This window comes from Sitophilus oryzae, unplaced genomic scaffold (genome assembly GCF_002938485.1).
Source record: "Sitophilus oryzae breed Bouriz unplaced genomic scaffold, Soryzae_2.0 scaffold_467_pilon_pilon, whole genome shotgun sequence".
In the NCBI taxonomy this organism is placed as follows: Eukaryota; Metazoa; Arthropoda; class Insecta; order Coleoptera; family Curculionidae; genus Sitophilus; species Sitophilus oryzae.
In genome coordinates this window covers 210,392-231,127 of record NW_022147048.1, presented here as the reverse complement: position 1 = coordinate 231,127, position 20,736 = coordinate 210,392, and the positions used below count along the sequence as shown (strand labels likewise).

Here is a 20,736-nt window from a genome sequence, read left to right as displayed (position 1 = left end):
TTTTATTTGTTCGTTTAAAGTCATATGATATTTGATTTATTAAGTGTTTACAGATTGTCTTATTATACTTATTAAATATAGGTGTGTATAATTAATATATATACATATACTTACACATACTTTTATTGCGCCTTTAGCACAGACTGTGATTGATATTTTCGTTGAAGATTGCTTAAACAGTGAAGAATTTAGGTCATGCACACGAGTGGCAATGTTGCATCTTCTAACTACACAAACTAGGAAGAAATTTTAGATGAACCTGCTGTTCCAATTTTTTTTGGAAATATAAAAACAATTTTAGGGGTTCTCTATAATAATAATTCAAGCCAAAATATTTCTATCATTAATTATATACCTAGTGATTCCTTTTAAACACAAACACAGAATTTAACTGAACATAGTTGTGCATGAAACAACATACCTGGACATACAAGATAATTCTGGAAACTAAAAGACAGGGTTTTCTACAATCATGACTTGAATATAAAAACAAATCTTGCAGTGTACCGAGCAATAATAATCCCCATAAGAGTTATATGGAAGCGAAACCTTGGGCCGTATCGTCGGTACATGAACAAGTTGCAACAGAGACGTCTTCGACAAGTCTTAAGAATCAAATGGTTCCACCATGTGTCAAACATGTCGGTCCCTGAAAAAGCTAGATTTGAGAGCGCTGAAGTCATGATTACTAAATCCCGCTTAAGATGAGCTGGTCACGTATGCAGGATGCAAGACAACCACCTACCGAAATCTCATTTTTACGGTGAGCTTGTAGACGGTGAGAAGAAACCTGGTGGACAAGTCAAAAGGTACAAGAATTAAAAAGTACCAGGAATACGGTTTCATGAAAACTTAAAAGACATAATTAAGCATGCAGAGGACGCAGTGCCACAATGACGCCACAACAGAATGCAATGGAGAAAAATTGCGTGAAACAGGTGCTGAAACCAAACCAAATAAACTCCAACTACCAAAAAATAAAGAGGCAACAAAGTAATGAGAGTTTTGAATTTCCGGACAACGGAAGAGAGATAACACTTATAGGGCTTTTCAATCACAGAGAAGCTCATGAAAGAAAACGCCTTGCGTATATAATATGACAGCGAGTATAATATGACAGTAAGTAGGTAAGTAAGTAAGAATTTGTCTACCATTCTAAACATTTATTTGCCCCCAACTATTTTATAGCAATTCTTACGACTGCTTTTGCAGACCCGCAGTAGTGTTGTGGACCTATGAATGATGAGGTTAGGTTAGGTATAATCATTAATGAGCCAGTCCCTGAGGTTAAGTATGAGATTAGGTATGAGGTTAGGTATAATCATTAATGTACGTATGTTTGTTACTATGTATTTATGCATTAATAGAGATATAAAATTTAAATGAAATAATACCATACTAATCTTAGTGTTTTTAAAAACTCAATTCAACAAAATACTATGTATATATTATGTATTTCAATTTAGAAAAAAATATATAGCTATCTAATATACATATTTATACAGGGTAGTTCACCACATACAACACGGAGTATTGTAGCTAAACGATTAGATTTTTACAAATTGTAAGTTTCAGGTTCGTTAATTTCGGACTATTAGAGCTACAATTTAAATTTAATTTTACAATATACCAAACGTGTCCCAAATAAATAAAAAATATTATAGTTGTATTTTTTAATGGTGTATATTATTCTCTTTTTATCCCTGTATATTATTCTCTTTTTAGATTCTACAATTGAAATAAAGGTAAATTTGATTAAGGTTTATCACACGTAAACATTACCGTTTTTGAAATATTTTCAATGTTATGAAATTGCAGTTAAAAAAAGGCTCTTCTCCAAGGGTATTAAAGTTTTTAATACTAAATATTTATTGAAGTTTATTTGTTGATCAGATATTGTATTGCAATAATAAGCAAAATACTACGGTATACAGAGTGTCTAAAAATTTAAATTAAATAATTACCAGCTTTAAACGGCAATAAATTAATTTAAATAGTATTCTGTATATTTTACGAGAATCAGATGCACAATTTAATTGCCTATCAAATTGTATTATACCATTTTTTACCTATCTCTTCAAGTTTTTGCAGAAAATGTATTTACTTATAATTTAGACCATATTATTTATCACTATACCAATGGAATATTGATATTTTAAATTGTTTTTGATGTAACAAATTTTCAAGTGTACGCAGATACTAATATTATTATTATATTATATAGTTCGCTTATTTCATTAAAACATCAAAAAACTGTTTAAATATTTTTTGTTAAAGAGGACCAATTAATATGATCCCAGTATTCAAACTACATTAATTGACTGTTTACGTTGATTAATAATAATTGCTCCAAATACCTACTAAAAAACTGAAATTTGTATGTATATTAGACAGTATGGTGAAAAGTAATCCCTTATAAATTTTATTTCATTTTTTGACGAATGCTTATTTATAACAACAGAAACGTTCATTTTCATAACTTATTAAAGTAAACGCCACGAATGTTTGGGAGTGATTCATCGCTTGATGAAGTTAGAATCGACACGCTCGCTATCATTTTTACATTAAAAACATAAATTTTTACCGCAGACGTAGGTTTTTAAAGGTCCGGTCTAATCATCTGCCTGCGCTCCTCCTACTTATTCTAAAATGCTAGCGTGATTGACAAAGACGATACTAGGTATATCGCGTTTCTTTGATTGATTCGTTTTTGTGCGTCAGTCCATTGGTGTGCTTGCAGGGCGACCAATGGGGCATTCCATTTTATATTTATAACCAAATATAGGTTTTGACAAGTTAAAAACAACAAATTACGACAGATTATATATTATATTGATTATTATATGACTTGAAACACTACGGCACTGGAATTAAGTTTTATGTGACCTTGAACAGATTAGTTCACATGGTAGCGACCGATGAATCACTCCCAAACATTCGTGGCGTTTACTATATTATATTGATTTCTGAGTCAAATCCACATTTATTTAGGATAATTTATTAATTAAAACAATTAAGTACGAATGTAATTAGCTAATTTTCGGGCGGAAGTAATGGTGGTATATTTAATTGGTATACTCTTTTACAAAAATTTAAATAGTCCTCATTTTGTAAACAAATGGGCTTGCAATATTATTATTTTTACCACCTGTATATTTTGTACATATGTTGCTTTAATCTAAAATGTCAATATTCCATGGGTATAGTGATAAATGAGGTCTAAATTATAAGAAAACGAATTTTTTTACGAAAACTTGAAGAGCTAGGTAAAAAATGGTATAATACAATTTGATAGACAATTAAATTGTGCATCTGACTCACCTAAAATCTACAGACGTGTTCCATTTAAATTAAACAAGTTATTGCCGTTTAAAGCAATTAATTATTTCATATAAATTTGTGGAGACTCTGTATAAGGTAGTATAATTTTTATTATTGCAACACAATATCTGATCAACAAATAATCTTCAGTAAATATTTAGTACTAAAAACTTTGATACCATTGGAGAAATGAAGCTTTAAAAATTTTACTGTAATTACATAAAATTGAAAATATTTAAAAAACGGTAAGGTTTAAGTGTTATAAACCTTAATCAAATTTACCTTTATTTCAATCGTAGAATCTAAAAAGAGAATAATATACAAGGTGTTCCATTAAAAAAATACAACTATAATATTTTTTACTTATTTGGGACACTGTATCTTGTAAAAATATTTTTAAATTGTAGCTCTAATAGTTTTTCAACGAACCCAAAAGTTCCAATTTGTAAAAATCTAATCGTTTAGTTACAATAGTGCGTCGTATGTGGTGAACAACCCTGTATAATCACGCAAATAATAAAACGGTAATTTTTATTTTTTTTAATTGTGTCTAGGCTATATGTCAATTATTCAAATATTTATCGTTCCGATATTTTAACTTTTTTTAAGTTTAATCTACTTATGTATCTAATATCACGAGGTGTCAATCACTCACTATAAAGTACTAGAAGTACTTAATTCTCGAAATAATGATTACAAGCTAATGCATATCTAATATTCACTCAAAGTACCTAACTAATATGAAAACAAATCTTATTCGAGATACTCATTGGAATTTGTATTTTGGATTAACTTTTAATGTAAGTAATCACATAGTGATTAAATGTTATTCGATAATCACGTTATATACTTGAGAAGTATATTAAAAGATTTAAGGTGAAAGGATACTTACCTATAGTGCTTACTACGGTGATTACAAAGAAGAGGGAATGATAGAAATCCCACTTGTAGTCAGGAGGATCTTCACTCATGTTGATTCCTAGGGGTTTACCGCAGTATCCGGATAATTTTTCGAAAAGTTGTTTTTTAGTTGAATAGTTTCCTTGAAAATGTTCTTTTAGTAAATCTGTAAAAATAATGTTTACATTTTTCTCTGTTATAACACGAGCTTAAAATAAAAAACATTCAAATTTCCAAATAATTTAAACTTCAATAGATTTTAGTTCGGTGGATCAATTTTTAGCAATTTGAAGCATTTATTATTTGATTTTCTAGACTCTCCAAATTAAACCAAAATTGATATTTTAAGGAAAGTTTGAAACGCCCCACAGTGGGGTATTTGACACAGATAGTCGATCGAAATTTTTTTATGTAGACCTTATATAAATTATTGCTATTTTCAATTAAAGAGGAAATAGTATGAACAAAATAAAGGATAATTCGTCGATTCTAAAAAAAGAAAGAAAAATCACTGTTCCAGTGTTTCCACGGTCAATGCCACTAATGCCAGTAGTAACATCGCAACTAATACTACTAATGCTACGACTGATCGGCGAGCAATGCCCATACCAGTAAAGTCGCTACTAATGCCAAATTGTGCTATACTGCTAATGGCACTAATGCGATCGCTTTGTACACAACAATGCCATCGCGGTTCACACCTCGCATTAGTATATCACTGATTGGCAAATTAGAGGAAACCAAGAATGTTTTTCTCATTTTATCAGCAAAGTCGCAAAAAGTCGCAGTATTTTATTTTACTGTATGAAATGTTTACTAAGTAAGACGTATATAGACAATATGCTGAATTCTTCGAAATGCGCAACTAAATCTCGAAGTATAATAAAAATGTCACAAATTTAATCAAATTTTCTGAACGCCTAACTTTTAGTTGCAAAAAAAATCGTTAGTATATAGAATATCAAAATAAATATTACGTTTTTGTAGAATACATACCTGCAGCTTGCTGAGCCATTTTCAATCAAAACAATAATATAAACGTAAAAAGAGCACAAGAACAAAAACAATTTATAATTTTAAACATAAAATTTAGCCATTTACCTCTTATCTGTGAGAAGTAACAACTTTGACGTTTCGTTGAAACAAATGAATGCAACTAAACACACCCATAGCAACGCCATTCATGGCAGACATGATTTAACTTATCATTTATCTTTTTTTGGGAAATCTTAAACACATTTGCTTTTTCGAATTTCGATCACCTTTTTCATGCTAATACCCCACCGTGCGCCCTGTGAAATGGCTTAACAAAGTAAATCATCAAAGTGTATTTATTCTCAATACTTGTTTTTTTGGTTCATCTCAAAAGCCTTATTTTTATTGAAAATATTCGCTATTCCATTTTAGCATTTTAAAAGCACGCCTTTGATTTTGGTTCTCATGAACACATCTATAAAATAGTTATTGGTTTTGTAATCTCACCAATCTTAATCATGTCTGAACTCCAGAAGTTGCATAGATAAATGAAACAAGTTTAGATTGGAAAGTGCCCATAAGGACAATGTAAACACCATTTGGCGCTATCCTTGCAACGGTCGCGACCCAAAACTTTTGAAAATTTCGGAGCAGTTCGGCTTTTTCCGGAATTATATTGCCAAATATTGTTTATTCAAGTTTATTATTATTTTCGTCTAATTTTATAAATAAAAGACAGTGTGTTGCATACAAGAAACTTTATTTTATATAAGGACGCATGTATGAAATACCTATGAAACATTGGAAACCGACGTTATGCCACGATCCACGATGGTTTTTGCAGTTCACAGTTCACAGCACAGCTTTTTAAGTTTTTAATGCCACTTTTTTACAATTATCACCGGTTGGAGTAAATAAAACTTGAATTAAACTCACAAGATAGCAATTATTACTTTGAAAATAGACACTATAAACGCTTTTCGGAATTTCTTTAATGAGAGCGGTTTAGATTTTGAAAGATTATTATGATTTTTGAAGATTCTGACTTTGACAAGAGAAAATTATTTCTGTTTTTGTTTGCCGTTGTTCTTAGCGACCGCTATAGCAGCGCCAGATCGCGTTATACTCTGTTTTTTTTTCTCAGGTAAGATTTAGACAGACGATGACAGAAGAAAAGCAGATGACGTCCCATACCAATCTATTTATTTTACTAAAAAAGTTTCTAATAATTTTTAAGTTATCTATGGATGGGTTTAAATATAAATCCGTCATACGTCGTGTCTTGTTGTTTTTAACCAGTTTTATTGGTTTATTTAAAAAATGACAGATCGTATTTCAATTTTATTGGTTTGACGGAACGATGAACGACAAACGGACGCCGATGCGTATGAACTCGCCTTTAGATTTTTGTCATTTTGTCATTTTTTTGTCAAAGTCTTGCCAAATTATAGGTTATAATTTTGTGTCAACTTTTGTTAAATACCCTGCGTTTTGGAAGATGATGCATTTTGATTCGTATTATTACGTGTGTTTTGTGTCTTTTGAAGTCAAGTGGAGGAAAAATCGAGTGAAAATTAACTGTAGACCCAGAGCACAGTTTATGGTTAATACTCGCTGCCCAGGCAGAAAGTCTTATACACCAATGAAGTTGCCATCGATAAAGTTTGTATACCATTTCGTCGTAGATAAGTGCATCTCGTATATGGTAGAAGGATCAAACTAAACACATACTAAAAACTGGAGTAGCTGTAAAATATCGACATCACACGATAGGTAAATAATGGATTTTAGTACTGCAGAAAAACAATGTCAAAAGGTACTGGTTTAAAAAAATTAAGATTAAAATTAATTAATCAACCTTTAAGGTATAAAATTTGGTAGGTGTTATTATTAATAAAATAGTTTGTTTTATTTACCTATGTTGTTTTATTTATTCCTGTGGAATATTACAAATTTGTATTTGTACATAAGTTGTATTGATAAATATAATCATAAATGCGGGTAGTTTCATAAAGCTTGAAAGTAAATAATAGTTCTTTTTTATGATTTTTTTGGTATGTAGTGTCTTGTTCTTGTTTGTTTTGTATTAACACATACCGTTTTTATTAAATAAAATAACTCGATTACATTTTTTCAGTTTTATACACTTTTTTCACAATATTTTGAAGTAATCACTTGTCATCTTGTCAATCAAATTTTAAATATATCGCTATGCGTTCCAGTTGTACCAACTTATTTCTTTGTAAAATAAAATAAACTACTTTGAAATTAAAATGACAGACATATCTATCACTGTCAAGGATCTTCTCGTTGGACAGACTATAACAGTCGCGACCCAAAATAATTTCGCGACCTAAAATTTTTACGGGCTTTCCAATCTAAACTTGTTGCATTTATCTATGAGAAGTTGTTATCTCCACAATGTCCAATTAAGGCAACAAGAGCCTATGCAACTTCTGGACTTAAAACAAGAGACATCTGTCAACAAACCACCACTGTCAACAGTGTCAAGTTATAATAGTTTAATTTTTGTATTGATGTAGATCCAGTGTAGATCAAAGAAAATATATATCACAGCACTTCATGAAATCAGACAGGCAGACACAAACACAGACAAAAATTTTCAAAATATCTTGTCCAGGTAAACAAAGATATTGTGCAAATAACCATATATTACCTTGTAAAAAGGTTTTTATTTTGAAATCACAGCAAACACTTTATTTCAAAGTGTAGATTTGAAGATAAGAAACTAATTAGTGATGTGATAACTGTATATTGAGTTGGTGAAATACTGAATAGAAAAAAATAATTATTTTGTCGTGAAACTTTGCCGCTGAACTAGAAAACAAAAAAAATGTGAAATGCTATGCTATATTAGAATAATATTTTTTGGTATTACTTCTTAACGATGGACTTACACGACGAAAAAATTCTGTAGGTAATAAAATGTTCTGAATAGAATTCTACAATGCTCTCGGTTTTATTGCTGCGTAGTAAGGTATCTGGGGCATATTTATTTTTGCCATTATATTCGAAGTAACGATGTGCTCTAAAGATCTATTCAACTGCAGTTCGAAATGATTTGCTAAACATGTTTTCGAAAACATATTATTAAAATCATTATTATATATATTCAGTTTCCCTACATCACTCAGATTTTATAAAAGTCTGTATAGTAAATTATATTAGAAGAAAACACTACATTTTATTATTTTTCTTAAATATTAGATGCTGTTACATACGTAATAAAAATATATTTTAATCAGTAGTGCAATTTTATAGAAAATGCATAATACATGGTGGTCCCAACTGTATTCCGAAAACTTTGACAGCATATTCTGCAGATAAAAATAAGTAAAAAAGTTCCTAAAATGCTTAGTTTCGGAGATACAGGGCGTAGAAGTTTAATTTTTATGTCGATTTTTTTTCCAATATTTTTTGAAGTAACGTCAATATTTGGATGAAAATTGATGTTTTACGACGTTTTTTTAAGGTCTCTTGGTAAAAATCGCTACGATTAATGGTTCTCGAAATATTTGGAATAGAAATGATCAATACCTGTCATCAATGACATAAATTAAACATGTTGACTAAATAGTTATTGGACTGAAATCATAAATTTGAAATGTTTTGTGCCAAAAGTTTAACAGAAAATGTTTTATCATTTTTTCAAAAAAAAATTATGATAAAATTTAAAAAAAAAATAAAAAGTTCCCAAATTTATCATTTCATTCAAATAACTATCTACTCAACACATATGTTTATTTTTTGTCAATAATGACATGTATTGACTATTTGTGACTTTTTGTCACTAATTTTTTTTATTATTCGTAGCAATTTTTACCAAGAGACTTTTTTTACGTAAAAAATCACAAAAATGTATACAGGATGGTCCGAACTGTATTCCGGAAACTTCGGCAGCATATTCTGCAGATAAAAATAAGTAAAAAAGTTCGTGTAAATGTATGTCCTAAAATGCTTAGTTTCGGAGATACAGGGTGTAGAAGTTTCATTTTTATTTCGATTTTTTCTAAATAATTTCTGAAATAACTAGTCTAGGAGTTTTTTTAAAACGATGACAAATCAATTGAATACGTATATCAATCCTGATTTAGGTCATATATTAACATACCAAATCTTGTTTCTTTATCTGAAAAGATAAAAAAGTTATAGGGGTGAATCGCATTAAAAAAATAGCTCTTTAAGAACTTTTAAGAATTGGATAAAGAGCAGGTTACAGTCGCTAGTCGCAGCGATTTAAAAATCGCAATCGCAATTTCAATTGCGATTCGAGAAAAGCAGTTTTGCTCATCTCTTAACTGCCAGTGTAGATATTTTTTGGGCAATACTTTTTTAAAATTTCATTAATGAGTGTTAATTTTTAACAAGTTTTATGTCAATTTTTAGTAAATATGACGTCTAGAGATTAACCTCGCCAAAATGATCGATAGTCATTCCCCAGCCGTGTTTTTTCGATCGTGACGCTTTTTTTTCGATCGTTGTTGATCGCTCGTTTACACTGCATTACATACTTTTTTTAAACATATTATATATTCACATTAGTAAAGAATGCAACATAGATAACTAGAAACAATTATAGGCATTATCTGAAAATTTTTAGATAAAATAATCCACGTTTCTACGGTATTTTTTACAAATAAAAATAAAACACATAACTTTTAAAATAATAACCGGAAATAAATGGTTTCATAATAATTCTTAAACGGCTTGGATTTGTTCAAATAAAAAAAAATAATTGGTTTTTAATCAGTTTACAAAGAAAAAATGTGAGATATTTGTTCCATGGTCGTCTTGAAATTGTTTGTATATACTTGATGATATATCAGTAAAGAGTACAGATAATCTTTACGTGTTAATACAATAAATAAGTTTACACATTGGCTGATTCTTCTTCTTTTTATTAAAAAAAACTGTGTAAAGTTCAATAACTTTGCTACCTTCATATTATCAATAACTTTACTTTAATATGAACTTATAACGCTTGATTCTGTCGCTTATTAAAGATGCCCAGTCCATAAAAAAAAGTCTGTCTGTCCGTCTGTAACACGATAACTCAAAAACCGCTAAACCGATTTTAACCAAATTTGGCACAAAAATACTGTGGCACCCGAGAATCTGGCCATTAGTTTTTGGTGGGGGTGCGGGGTTGGTAAGGGTGTATGGGAGGGGGTTAAAAATTTTTAAAAATCGTAACTCCAAAATTACAGTAGCTAGCGAAACGCGGTTTTCAATTTAAGATTAGGAATAATATTTGCAACAAAATTTGTAATAACATCAAAATCAGTCAAAGTCGCAGTTTTCGAGATAAAAAAATTGCTTTTTATTAACATATTTTAGTATCCTCCCGGCGCCATTTTTTTTTAATTCTCTAGACGGCCTTTCGTCTTAATTCACTTCATTTTTGTTTATTTTAATTTACAAAGTTTGGATGTGACAGTTTCACATTTCTGAGAGCAGCGACGATTGAACTTGTTTCCATGGCTAACTATCATGGTACAAAGAATACAAGGTATGATCGATAGCGGCTTCAATTTCGTTCAGTTCGCGCATACCACCTGTGACGTCACTAGGAAAATAATGAATAAATAAAAAATAAAGAAAGTTGACAGGAGATCACTTGTGTCTAGCCCTAGCAGGCAACTATTAAGCCCGACCAATCACGTTAGAGTTTTTGACAAACACAAATGTATTAACACCCTTCAAATAATCACGCTAACCAACCTGATTGGTCAAGCTTAATAGTTGACTGCTAGAACTAGACACTTCTCAGGAGATCTGCATTTTTTGGGGTTGTGATTAAGAATTGTTTATTTTTAAGACTTTTTAATTCGTTTAATTTAATAATTACTAAAACCAGCAGTTCCAAAAATATATTTAAAAATAATAATTATCTATTAACATGGATTTGGACCAGAATAGGTAAGAATACTAAATTTATTTCTATATTCGGTATAAAATTGTTTATTAGGTTTTTAGTTTGCGATGTTTATGGTAAATAATATTCATGTTCATTGCCTTTGAATTCACATGAGGACAGAGATGAGGATATCTATGGAAAAGTAACCACAAGAGGAATTGTTACATCATTTAAAAAATGTTGAGAATTTTATTGTTTCCCATCGAAAAGTAGAAAATGCCAATGCAGATGAATGTATTGTAATTGTGATAGAAGTAATTCCAAGGGTGAAGTTTATTATAATTAGTGGAAGTAATTCCAAGGGTAAAGTTTATTATAATTAGTGACCTGTGCTTCTTTTTATATGTAGATGTTTCAGGTTTTGAGAATAAATCGGTTGAACGAAACCCAAAATTTAGAGGAAGTATTTGCATACCCAGAATATGCCCATCAAGGATTATATAGCTCAAATTTCCTTTAATGGTAGGCAATTATTCAATGCAAATTAACTTTTAAGTGACTGAAATATTAAATAGTTTACAATATGGTATATCACTAAAAATATATTACTTTTAGGTACAATTAGGGTCCGATACATTTCAAAAAGTAGAATATTATTTTATATTAAATGAGGTATTGTACCAACAATCAATTTATATTAATACCGGAGATTAAAAAATAACAGAATAAATAGTTCTTTTTTTATACTACAAAAATAAACTATAGAATACAACAGTATTTAAAAAAATAAATAAAAAGTTATGTCCCGGCCGAGATTCGAACTCCGGTCTCTCGCTTCCCAGCCCGACTCCTTACGCACTGCTCCACAGTAACTCGCTTAGCGATAATTCAATGACGGTATATAAACAAAAAAAAAACAGGTTTATAACAATATCTTGACGATTTGAACTGGCGCGCGGACCGTGCTGACCAATAGCGCCTGTTATCACTTGTGACGTAGCGACCAACCTGCGCAATATCATACCTTGTATTCTTTGTACCATGGCTAACTATAGGTGAAATTAGTCAAGAAAGATAAAAATTGGCTATAACTCAGTAATTTTGTGGAAAGAAACAAATTAGAGCTTATATCTCTGAAAAGCTTAAAAAATGGCGCTTTTTATGAAGCCATGGCCAACTATGGTTTCCATTTAAAAAAACATATGTTTGTGTCATATGTCAAAAATGACACGCTTTAGAAAAAATCGGAGAACACAAACTCATGGATGTGATTATCTACAACTTTTATATGAAAACTTTTTGTCTAAAATAGATTATTATGGAATTCGGGACAATTTTTAAAATAGCCAAAATTTGTTTTTTTTTAAATATCTACTAAGCCATGAACTTTTTCAAAAATCTGAAAGGCGCATATTTATGACCCCACAAAACTGCAATTCTTTCCCCATTTAACCGACTTTCTATCTCCAGTAGTTTCCGAGATACCCATAGAGAACATCGTAGGAAACTCACCCTGTATATGTTTCTTTTACATAAAACTAGAATCAGTGCAGTGTGTTGAAATGGAGACGATGGTATCGAGTGGTTCTGCACATATTTGGTAAATGTCATTAGGCAATTATATTATTTAGAAATGTTACACACTTTAGAGACACATGTTAGCGACCAATTAAGCTTATTCTATTCTAAGTCCTTAAAAGAGTAGTATTTTTAAGTTTTATACAGGGTGAGTTTGAAGTAAGTGCAAATATTTTCAGGGCTGGTAGGATCTCGCTAAAAGAAACATTTTCTCTTTACCGTTTTTCAAAAGATTCTAAAATAATCGAGTTATTTTACCTTGAAAATTTCGAAATTTTTTTTGAAAAAATTCTATTTTTTTGCGAAAAAAACTCATAATCGTGTTTTTGGGTTCGAAATATACTATCCCTAAAAACATTTGCACTTATTTAAGACTAACCCTGTATATAATGTGTTCTATATATAAAAAACAATATATTTTTGCCTTGAAACATAAAATAGTTTTAATAGTTTACTAGTTTACTTAAAATGTTTTTATTTAAATAAAGAGAGGCTAAAAACTAATGAAAGTATGCAGACAGTGTCCCCTAGTGTGTATAATATCTCCCTTAGTTTTGTTATTCGGCTACACCCATATAACACACAATATCCGCAGGATATTCATAGAGTGTCGGAATGTCCCATTATAAGATCTTCTTATAAAGACATCTATAGGATATCCTCCAGACATCCTGAAATCATGTAGATGTCTCAGAATAGAATATCCTATGGATATCTCTGTCGTATATCTAATGTCCATCCAGCTGAGATATCCAAACTTCCTATAGATCAACACAATCCTATAGATATTTTGAGGATATTCACCAAGGATATAGTAAATATTTTAGGGATATCCAAAAACCAGAGGAGGATATTTATGGGATATCCAGATGGGACAAAAAAAGTCATCTTCAAGACATCCCTAGGCAAGCCTTTTACGATTATTTGGGATATTTCTAGGATAATACAAGGATGATGTTGGGAGCATTATAGAACATTTTTAGGACATTATGAGGACTGTTATTTGACAATACTTACTTCATCCTTAGTTTTCATTTAGAAAAACGTTCGCGATTTAGTTTTATTTAGCCACATTTTGACGTTATTCATTGGATATTTTTATTAACAGCTCTAAAATATACCTAAATATTATGTCAATGAATTTTGCGTCAAAATTTAGAAGTTTATTTGTATGAGTTAAGAGCTTTCAATTTATACTGTACCATCGAAAAAAAAACGGCGTTCAATTGGCTTGAAAATTAGGATCGATAACATTTCCAATATAACTTTACATACAAAATAACAGCAATCTTCATTTCCAAGCCACCTCTGAAGGCGTTTTTTTCGATCGTATGGTATTATACCAGATTATACTACCCTTTATGGAGTCTAGCAGCAACAGTTTACATCAAAGTTAACACACAGGATACAGGCATGATACAAAGAATACAAGGTATGATATTGCGCAGGTTGGTCATTACGTCACAGGTGATAAACGGCACCATTGGTCGGCGAGCTCCACGCGCCAATTTCAAATTGTCAAACAGATGACACAAAAAATGTGAAAATAATTTTTCAAATGTCAAGCTCGATGATTTGACATAACTTTTTGGGTTATGTCCTAATTCTTCCCTATTTTAGGTCTTTTTTTATTAGTGGCAATTGAACAATATGGATATTTTTTTGTATGGCGTATGACGTCACAGGTGGTATGCGCAAACTTAACGAAATTGGAACCGCTATCGATCATACCTTGTTTTCTTTGTACCATGGGATACAGGTATAATTTCTAACACCACACATTCCAGAAACTCACAATTTAAACACAAAAATAGGATTTTTCATTGTGAGACCCTGAGTCGTTCGTCGTTTTTCGACATTAGTTGAGGTTAGGATAGAATCTCTGCTAGAACAAGGCTAGAACTATGAGTATAAGAAAAAACTAAGTCAAACTCAACCAGTTTTGTTAGTTTCAGTCATTTAAAGCCCATCCAATATCGACAAACGACCGAATTCACCTCGAATTTCAATAAATCAAAGAACTGAATAATACACGATGCAAAAACCATCAAAAATAAACAACCGTCGAGATGGATTGTGGGAAATTTTTTGCGCGGGCGTTTTAAATTCTCTGTATTACTGGGAGTGGCCAAGCTCATAAATATCCAGATTATCCAGAAGATACCAACAGGATATTTTGTTGTCTTGACGTAATATACAGGGTGTTTCAAAACAAATACGAAAAACTTCAGGGGGTGATTCCTAGTTCAGAATAAAGGGTAGTTTGCTTCATAAACGTTGGGTCAAAAGTCAACCATTAGGGAGATATCGCGATACAAAGATGGCGGAAAAATAATGTTTTTATTTTTTATCTTGAAAACGAAAAGAGATAGACTAATGAAATTTTATGGAAGCATTACTGTTATGAAAACACACTTTCTGGTAATTTTTTCACTTTTTTAAAATTAGTGGAAGGGTTTGCAATAAACTACCCCTATAATTCTTGTTAAGGAAATTTATAGAAAAATCTTATCAAACACTTGCAAAAAAATTAATATGGATAGTTTAGTTTGTTTTTTTGAACAAGGAATCACCCGCTGAAATTTTTCGCATTTGTTTTGAAACACCCTGTATATCTATCTGTATGGTTTATTGCATTTTATGTAATATAAAAAGTAGCACATTATTTATTTTTCCTAAATATCTAGACGATATTGCTAGGATATTTTATTATCATGAGCATGTTTGTATATCTCAGCTGGATGTACATTCGATATACGACAGAGATATCCATAGGATATTCTATTCTGAGACATCTACAGGATTTCAGGATGTCTGGAGGATATCCTATAGATGTCTTTATAAGATGATCTTATAATGGGACATTCCGACGTTCTATGAATATCCTGCGGATATTGTGTGCTATATGAGTAGTTATACCCTTAGATTAAGAATGTTATACCTAAAATACGTATTTTCTAAATACTTTTATTCAAATAAAATACTTACTTTTTGAAAGATTTTTTCTTATTTTTAAAGTTATTTAGTTTATTACATTAATAATAATTATGAACAAGAATCGTGTAATTCTGAGAATGTCTGTATCTCTTAAATAGTTCAGTGTTTCTACCCAGCAGCGCAGCGGTGCTAGATACTATCGCTAATTGCAACAGAGGAATGAGAGCCTCTAAAAACATAATAAGGTTTGTTTTTTGTCTTTCTTTTTACGTATTCCCCATTGTTGTTTAAAGTTTTCAATTTTTGTTTTTCATACCGATCATTTTTACGTGTTGCAGTCAGGACAAAATCTTTGACATGTCTGTAAATCATTTTTAATTCATTAATACAGAAGAATAGAAATGTTGTAATTTTTAGAATGTTTATTTGATTTGATTTTAGGTTTAATGTTAATAAAAATGTTAAATAATAAATACGCGGGCGCGGATGATTTTTTATTCATCTACGGATATTTCATCATATCTAATATGGATATTGTATTTTTTGATCTGGCGGCACTGCTTTAGTCCATATTATGATTGAATGTGGTAAAAATAAAAAACATGCATTGGTAATGTATGTAGGTAAAAGTATTTTAGCAAACTAAGTATTTATAAAATACCAAAACGCTAAAAAAATGTATCTACCAGATACAAGATGAAATTAAAAAAAGTATTTCAAATATAAGATGAAAATACGTATTTTGAATCTTATATCAATATTTGAAATAAGTCACATGTCACATCTCTGTATTTCAGACATTTCAATGAAGTGAATAGATGAAATATAGCTCCAAAGTAATAAAACTGAGGAACTAAGAATACTACTGGCCAAAATGGCACACATGAGCAAACTACAGTGCAACCTACATCAATTGAGTTCAGTAAAAATAGAGATTACTTCTTATTGACAATTAAAAAGTACAACGCAGTTGGTAGCAACAATATGCAGAAAATTCTCCAGAAAAAAAAACAATTTTTGTCCAAAAATGAAAAATAATCGAATGTTTATCAATATAAACTATTGATTATAATATCGTCCCAAATCGGCATATCAACTGTGAACTAAAATATCCTTAATGAATCAATGTTTACAATATTTACAGTTTTATTTATGTTTGTCTTTCCTTGCGATTTAATCAAACGAAATTATTTATTAATTTAAAAGATAATTAAAGGATCGCCTATATCAGAGAACTTAGTATTATACAATGTATGGAAAGAAATAATTATTAAGTAGGTTAAAAATATATTTATTTAAAATTAAATACGGAGATAATTCCAAACGTTTTTAGATCTTAATATATATATTGAATATATTATTTTATTTAATTTCTACGACTTGAATTATTACAATAATATAATTTTGATTAGATAAAATCGCATTTGATGACCGAATAATTCGAATTATTTCAAAGTCCCGAATGACACAACTTACTCTCTAGTTCAATTTTTTCTTCTTTATCATCATCGGCTCTTCTGTGTTCTTCCCTCGATTCGATAAAGAAGAATATCGCCGCTCCGGCTAAGAGATACAAGACGTAAAGACACAGCACCACAAACCACTGTTTTTTTGACATTTTCGATGGGTTTCGTATCTAAAAAATAATACAGGACGATAATAAAGATGCTCTTTGCTCGTTAGAGGAACTAGTGCCTACGTCAAGCTGTTGTATTTCGATAAGAGGTCTTTCTTCCTCGCTCAACATTTCGTAGGATTATTTATTTGCTTGCACTCAAAAAAAGCATAACCGATTTTAGAAATTGTTTTGTCTGATCGAATCATATGATCACCGAATCATAAACTTTAATAAATAAATTGAAAAATACTCAATAATTAATCTTATCGATTTTAAATTTCATAAAAATCAAAGTAAAAATAGAAACACTTACCTTATTTTCTTTTTATTTTGCACAAGAAGTTCATTCACTATCAACACGGTTTGCTAGATATCATAATTTTGTGTCTTCGTATGTTGACGGAAATCAACACGTATTAACCACAATAGTCCCTTTTGAATCGGATTTTGAGGAGCGGTCCTCTATTGAAAACGATGATTTTTTTGTCCTGTGTCATGGCTTTATATGTTTGGAAGCTAAAGTGTTGCTAGAGGACTGACTTTGAAAAAAACCACGCAATTTGATACAATAAATTCTTGTTAAAACTCGAGCGAGACACCTGCCACTTAAGATAGGGATAAACTAATTACCCATATGGGGATAACAACAATACGTTTGGTTAAGAAGTTTTTTTTATTCCGTGATTTACCGGCTATATACGGGGTGTTCTCAGGTTCGATGGCGCGAAATGGATTAAGCGTTTTGAATGTGAAACGCTCGGTGATATTGTCCTTCTATGTTGACACGACATAGAGGGGAAGGAATTGAATATGTAAAAATTGTGATAACGACCGCAAATGAGTCGGCCACTTAGTTAGAGTTTAGGTGCTTATTTTATTGAACAACTTAGTCGATTAGCGTAACATAAAGGATGTGCTAAGAGGATGAAAAAATACAATTTATCGGATTTTTCAACATATTTATTTTTAAGTAAAGTAAATGAATAATCGTAATTCCAATCTTTTAATCACTTATTGCTAGAAAAAAATATATATTATAGGAATTATACAGCTAAGATTTGAACCCTTTGTGTTTAAAACAGTAAAATAAACACTAATTCACGATAGAATACCAAAAAACTATACCTCAAATAAAATATTATAGTTCTTTTTTCACAAGCTAATTATCATAATATACAGGGTGTCCCAGACTGAGCGAACATTAGAAGTTTCTTGAGAATCACTACATCTAAATAGGAGATTTTTTGCACATCATTGTTTTACAAAGAGATCGATTAAAAATATTTTCAATATGGCGGCACTTCCGGAAATACCGGAAGTTGACAGCAACTTTCTTATTTTACACAGGTACCGCAAGATTTAAAAAAAACTATTTACGTCTTGATAAAAAATTAATAGGGGAGCCAATATTTGGACAGTTCAAAATTTGCATGGGATTTCTTATGTTTCCAACTATGATGCACCACCCGGTATACTACTTATGTTATTAAAAAACTACCTATACAATAAAGAAATAATATTATAAAATTAGAGTAAAATACAAATAAATCAGAGGAAAGAAAATAGATTGAATTTGGAAAAAAGTGGAAAAGAAATTTACAAAATAAAAAAGTTACATTTGTAAACACCACTGCGTTGAATCCAAACGGGAACCAGCTTGTCACTGGCTTTTTACTAGTAAAACAAAATTTGCATAAGAGACAAAAAAGGTTAATGTTTCAGGAGGTATAGTCTGTCCAACGAGAAGATCCTTGACAGTGATAGATGTGTCTGTCATTTTAATTTTAAAGTAGTTTATTTTATTTTACAAAGAAATAAGTTGGTACAACTGGAACGCATAGCAGGAAATATTTAAAATTTGATTGACAAGATGACAAGTGATTACTTCAAAATATTATGAAAAAACTGTATAAAATTGAAAAAATGTAATCGAGTTATTTTATTTAATAAAAACGGTATGTGTTAATACAAAACAAACAAGAACAAGACACTACATACCAAAAAAATATAAAAAAGAACTATTATTTACTTTCAAGCTTTATGAAACTACCCGCATTTATGATTATATTTATCAATATAACTTATGTACAAATACAAATTTGTAATATTCCACAGGAATAAATAAAACAACATAGGTAAATAAAACAAACTATTTTATTAATAATAACACCTACCAAATTTTATACCTTAAAGGTTGATTAATTAACTTTAATCTTATTTTTTTTAAACCAGTACCTTTTGACATTATTTTTCTGCAGTACTAAAATCCATTATTTACCTATCGTGTGATTTCGATATTTTACAGCTACTCCAGTTTTTAGTATGTGTTTAGTTTGATCCTTCTACCATATACGAGATGCACTTATCTACGACGAAATGGTATACAAACTTTATCGATGGCAACTTCATTGGTGTATAAGACTTTCTGCCTGGGCAGCGAGTATTAAACATAAACTGTGCTCTGGGTCTACAGTTAATTTTCACTCGATTTTTCCTCCACTTGACTTCAAAAGACACAAAACACACGTAATAATACGAATCAAAATGCATCATCTTCCAAAACGCAGGGTATTTGACAAAAGTTGACACAAAATTATAACCTATAAATTGGCAAGACTTTGACAAGCGTCAAAAATGACAAAAATCTAAAGGCGAGTTCATACGCATCGGCGTCCGTTTGTCGTTCATCGTTCCGTCAAACCAATAAAATTGAAATACGATCTGTCGTTTTTAAATAAACCAATAAAACTGGTTAAAAACAACAAGACACGACGTATGACGGATTTATATTTAAACCCATCCATAGATAACTTAAAAATGATTAGAAACTTTTTTTAGTAAAATAAATAGATTGGTATGGGACGTCATCTGCTTTTCTTCTGTCATCGTCTGTCGAAATCTTACCTGAGAAAAAAAACAGAGTATATATTCCGTTGTTGAAAGCAATAAAACATAAAAAATACTATATAAAATCTTTAAATACATCTATTCAAGAAGTCTTTTTTTTAGTCTTTATAGTCAATATAATTTATTACGCTCATCATATTTTTAATCAACACCTAATTTTACCGTAAACTTATGAATAGGGGAATACATTTTTAACAGGGTGCCTATCAAAAAGTTGCCACAACTATGTTTAATTAATTAATATTAATAACTGATTTTCGAGACGACGTTTCGCGATTGCGGTCATAATTTTTTTGATCATTTATATGTCAAATTAAAGCTATTTTTATTCTGTGCATGATGTTATAGTTTATATCAAAAAGTTGCCGCAAAAAGGGGTTGCCACGGTTCAGAGTTTTGCCTACGGGCCCAGCAACTGTGCCTCAGTAACTGTGCTCTGTAGCCCCTATAATAAGAAACTTTTATTATAATTATATTAATAAGGAATTTTGTAGAAGTGTCAACCTAAAGTATATGTTAGTATGTATTTCAGGAAAATATTTTGACTTCTACAGGGTGACTCAAAAAAGTATGAGTGAATTGGGATATTTTTTTTAAAATGGAACACCCTGTATATTATTCC

At 30.5% G+C, this 20,736-nt stretch overlaps 1 protein-coding gene across 3 annotated transcripts in view; it reads right to left on the bottom strand.

The window, feature by feature from the left end:
- The window catches only part of LOC115886073 (open rectifier potassium channel protein 1), a 38,581-nt gene extending 20,524 nt beyond the window's left edge, over positions 1-18,057 (bottom strand). The window contains exons 1-3 of one of the 3 annotated variants that reach the window (XM_030905108.1): positions 17,521-18,057; positions 17,066-17,225; positions 4,214-4,387 (exon numbers count right to left, since the gene is read on the bottom strand). In XM_030905108.1, coding sequence (XP_030760968.1) covers positions 4,214-4,387; positions 17,066-17,207 — 316 coding nt within the window. In that variant the 5' untranslated portion in view covers positions 17,208-17,225; positions 17,521-18,057. Of the gene's footprint in view, positions 1-4,213; positions 4,388-5,217; positions 5,273-17,065; positions 17,226-17,288; positions 17,443-17,520 lie in introns of those variants that run through there. The other 2 variants (XM_030905107.1, XM_030905110.1) reach the window with 2 other exon arrangements.
- Between the last annotated feature and the right edge of the window lie 2,679 nt (positions 18,058-20,736).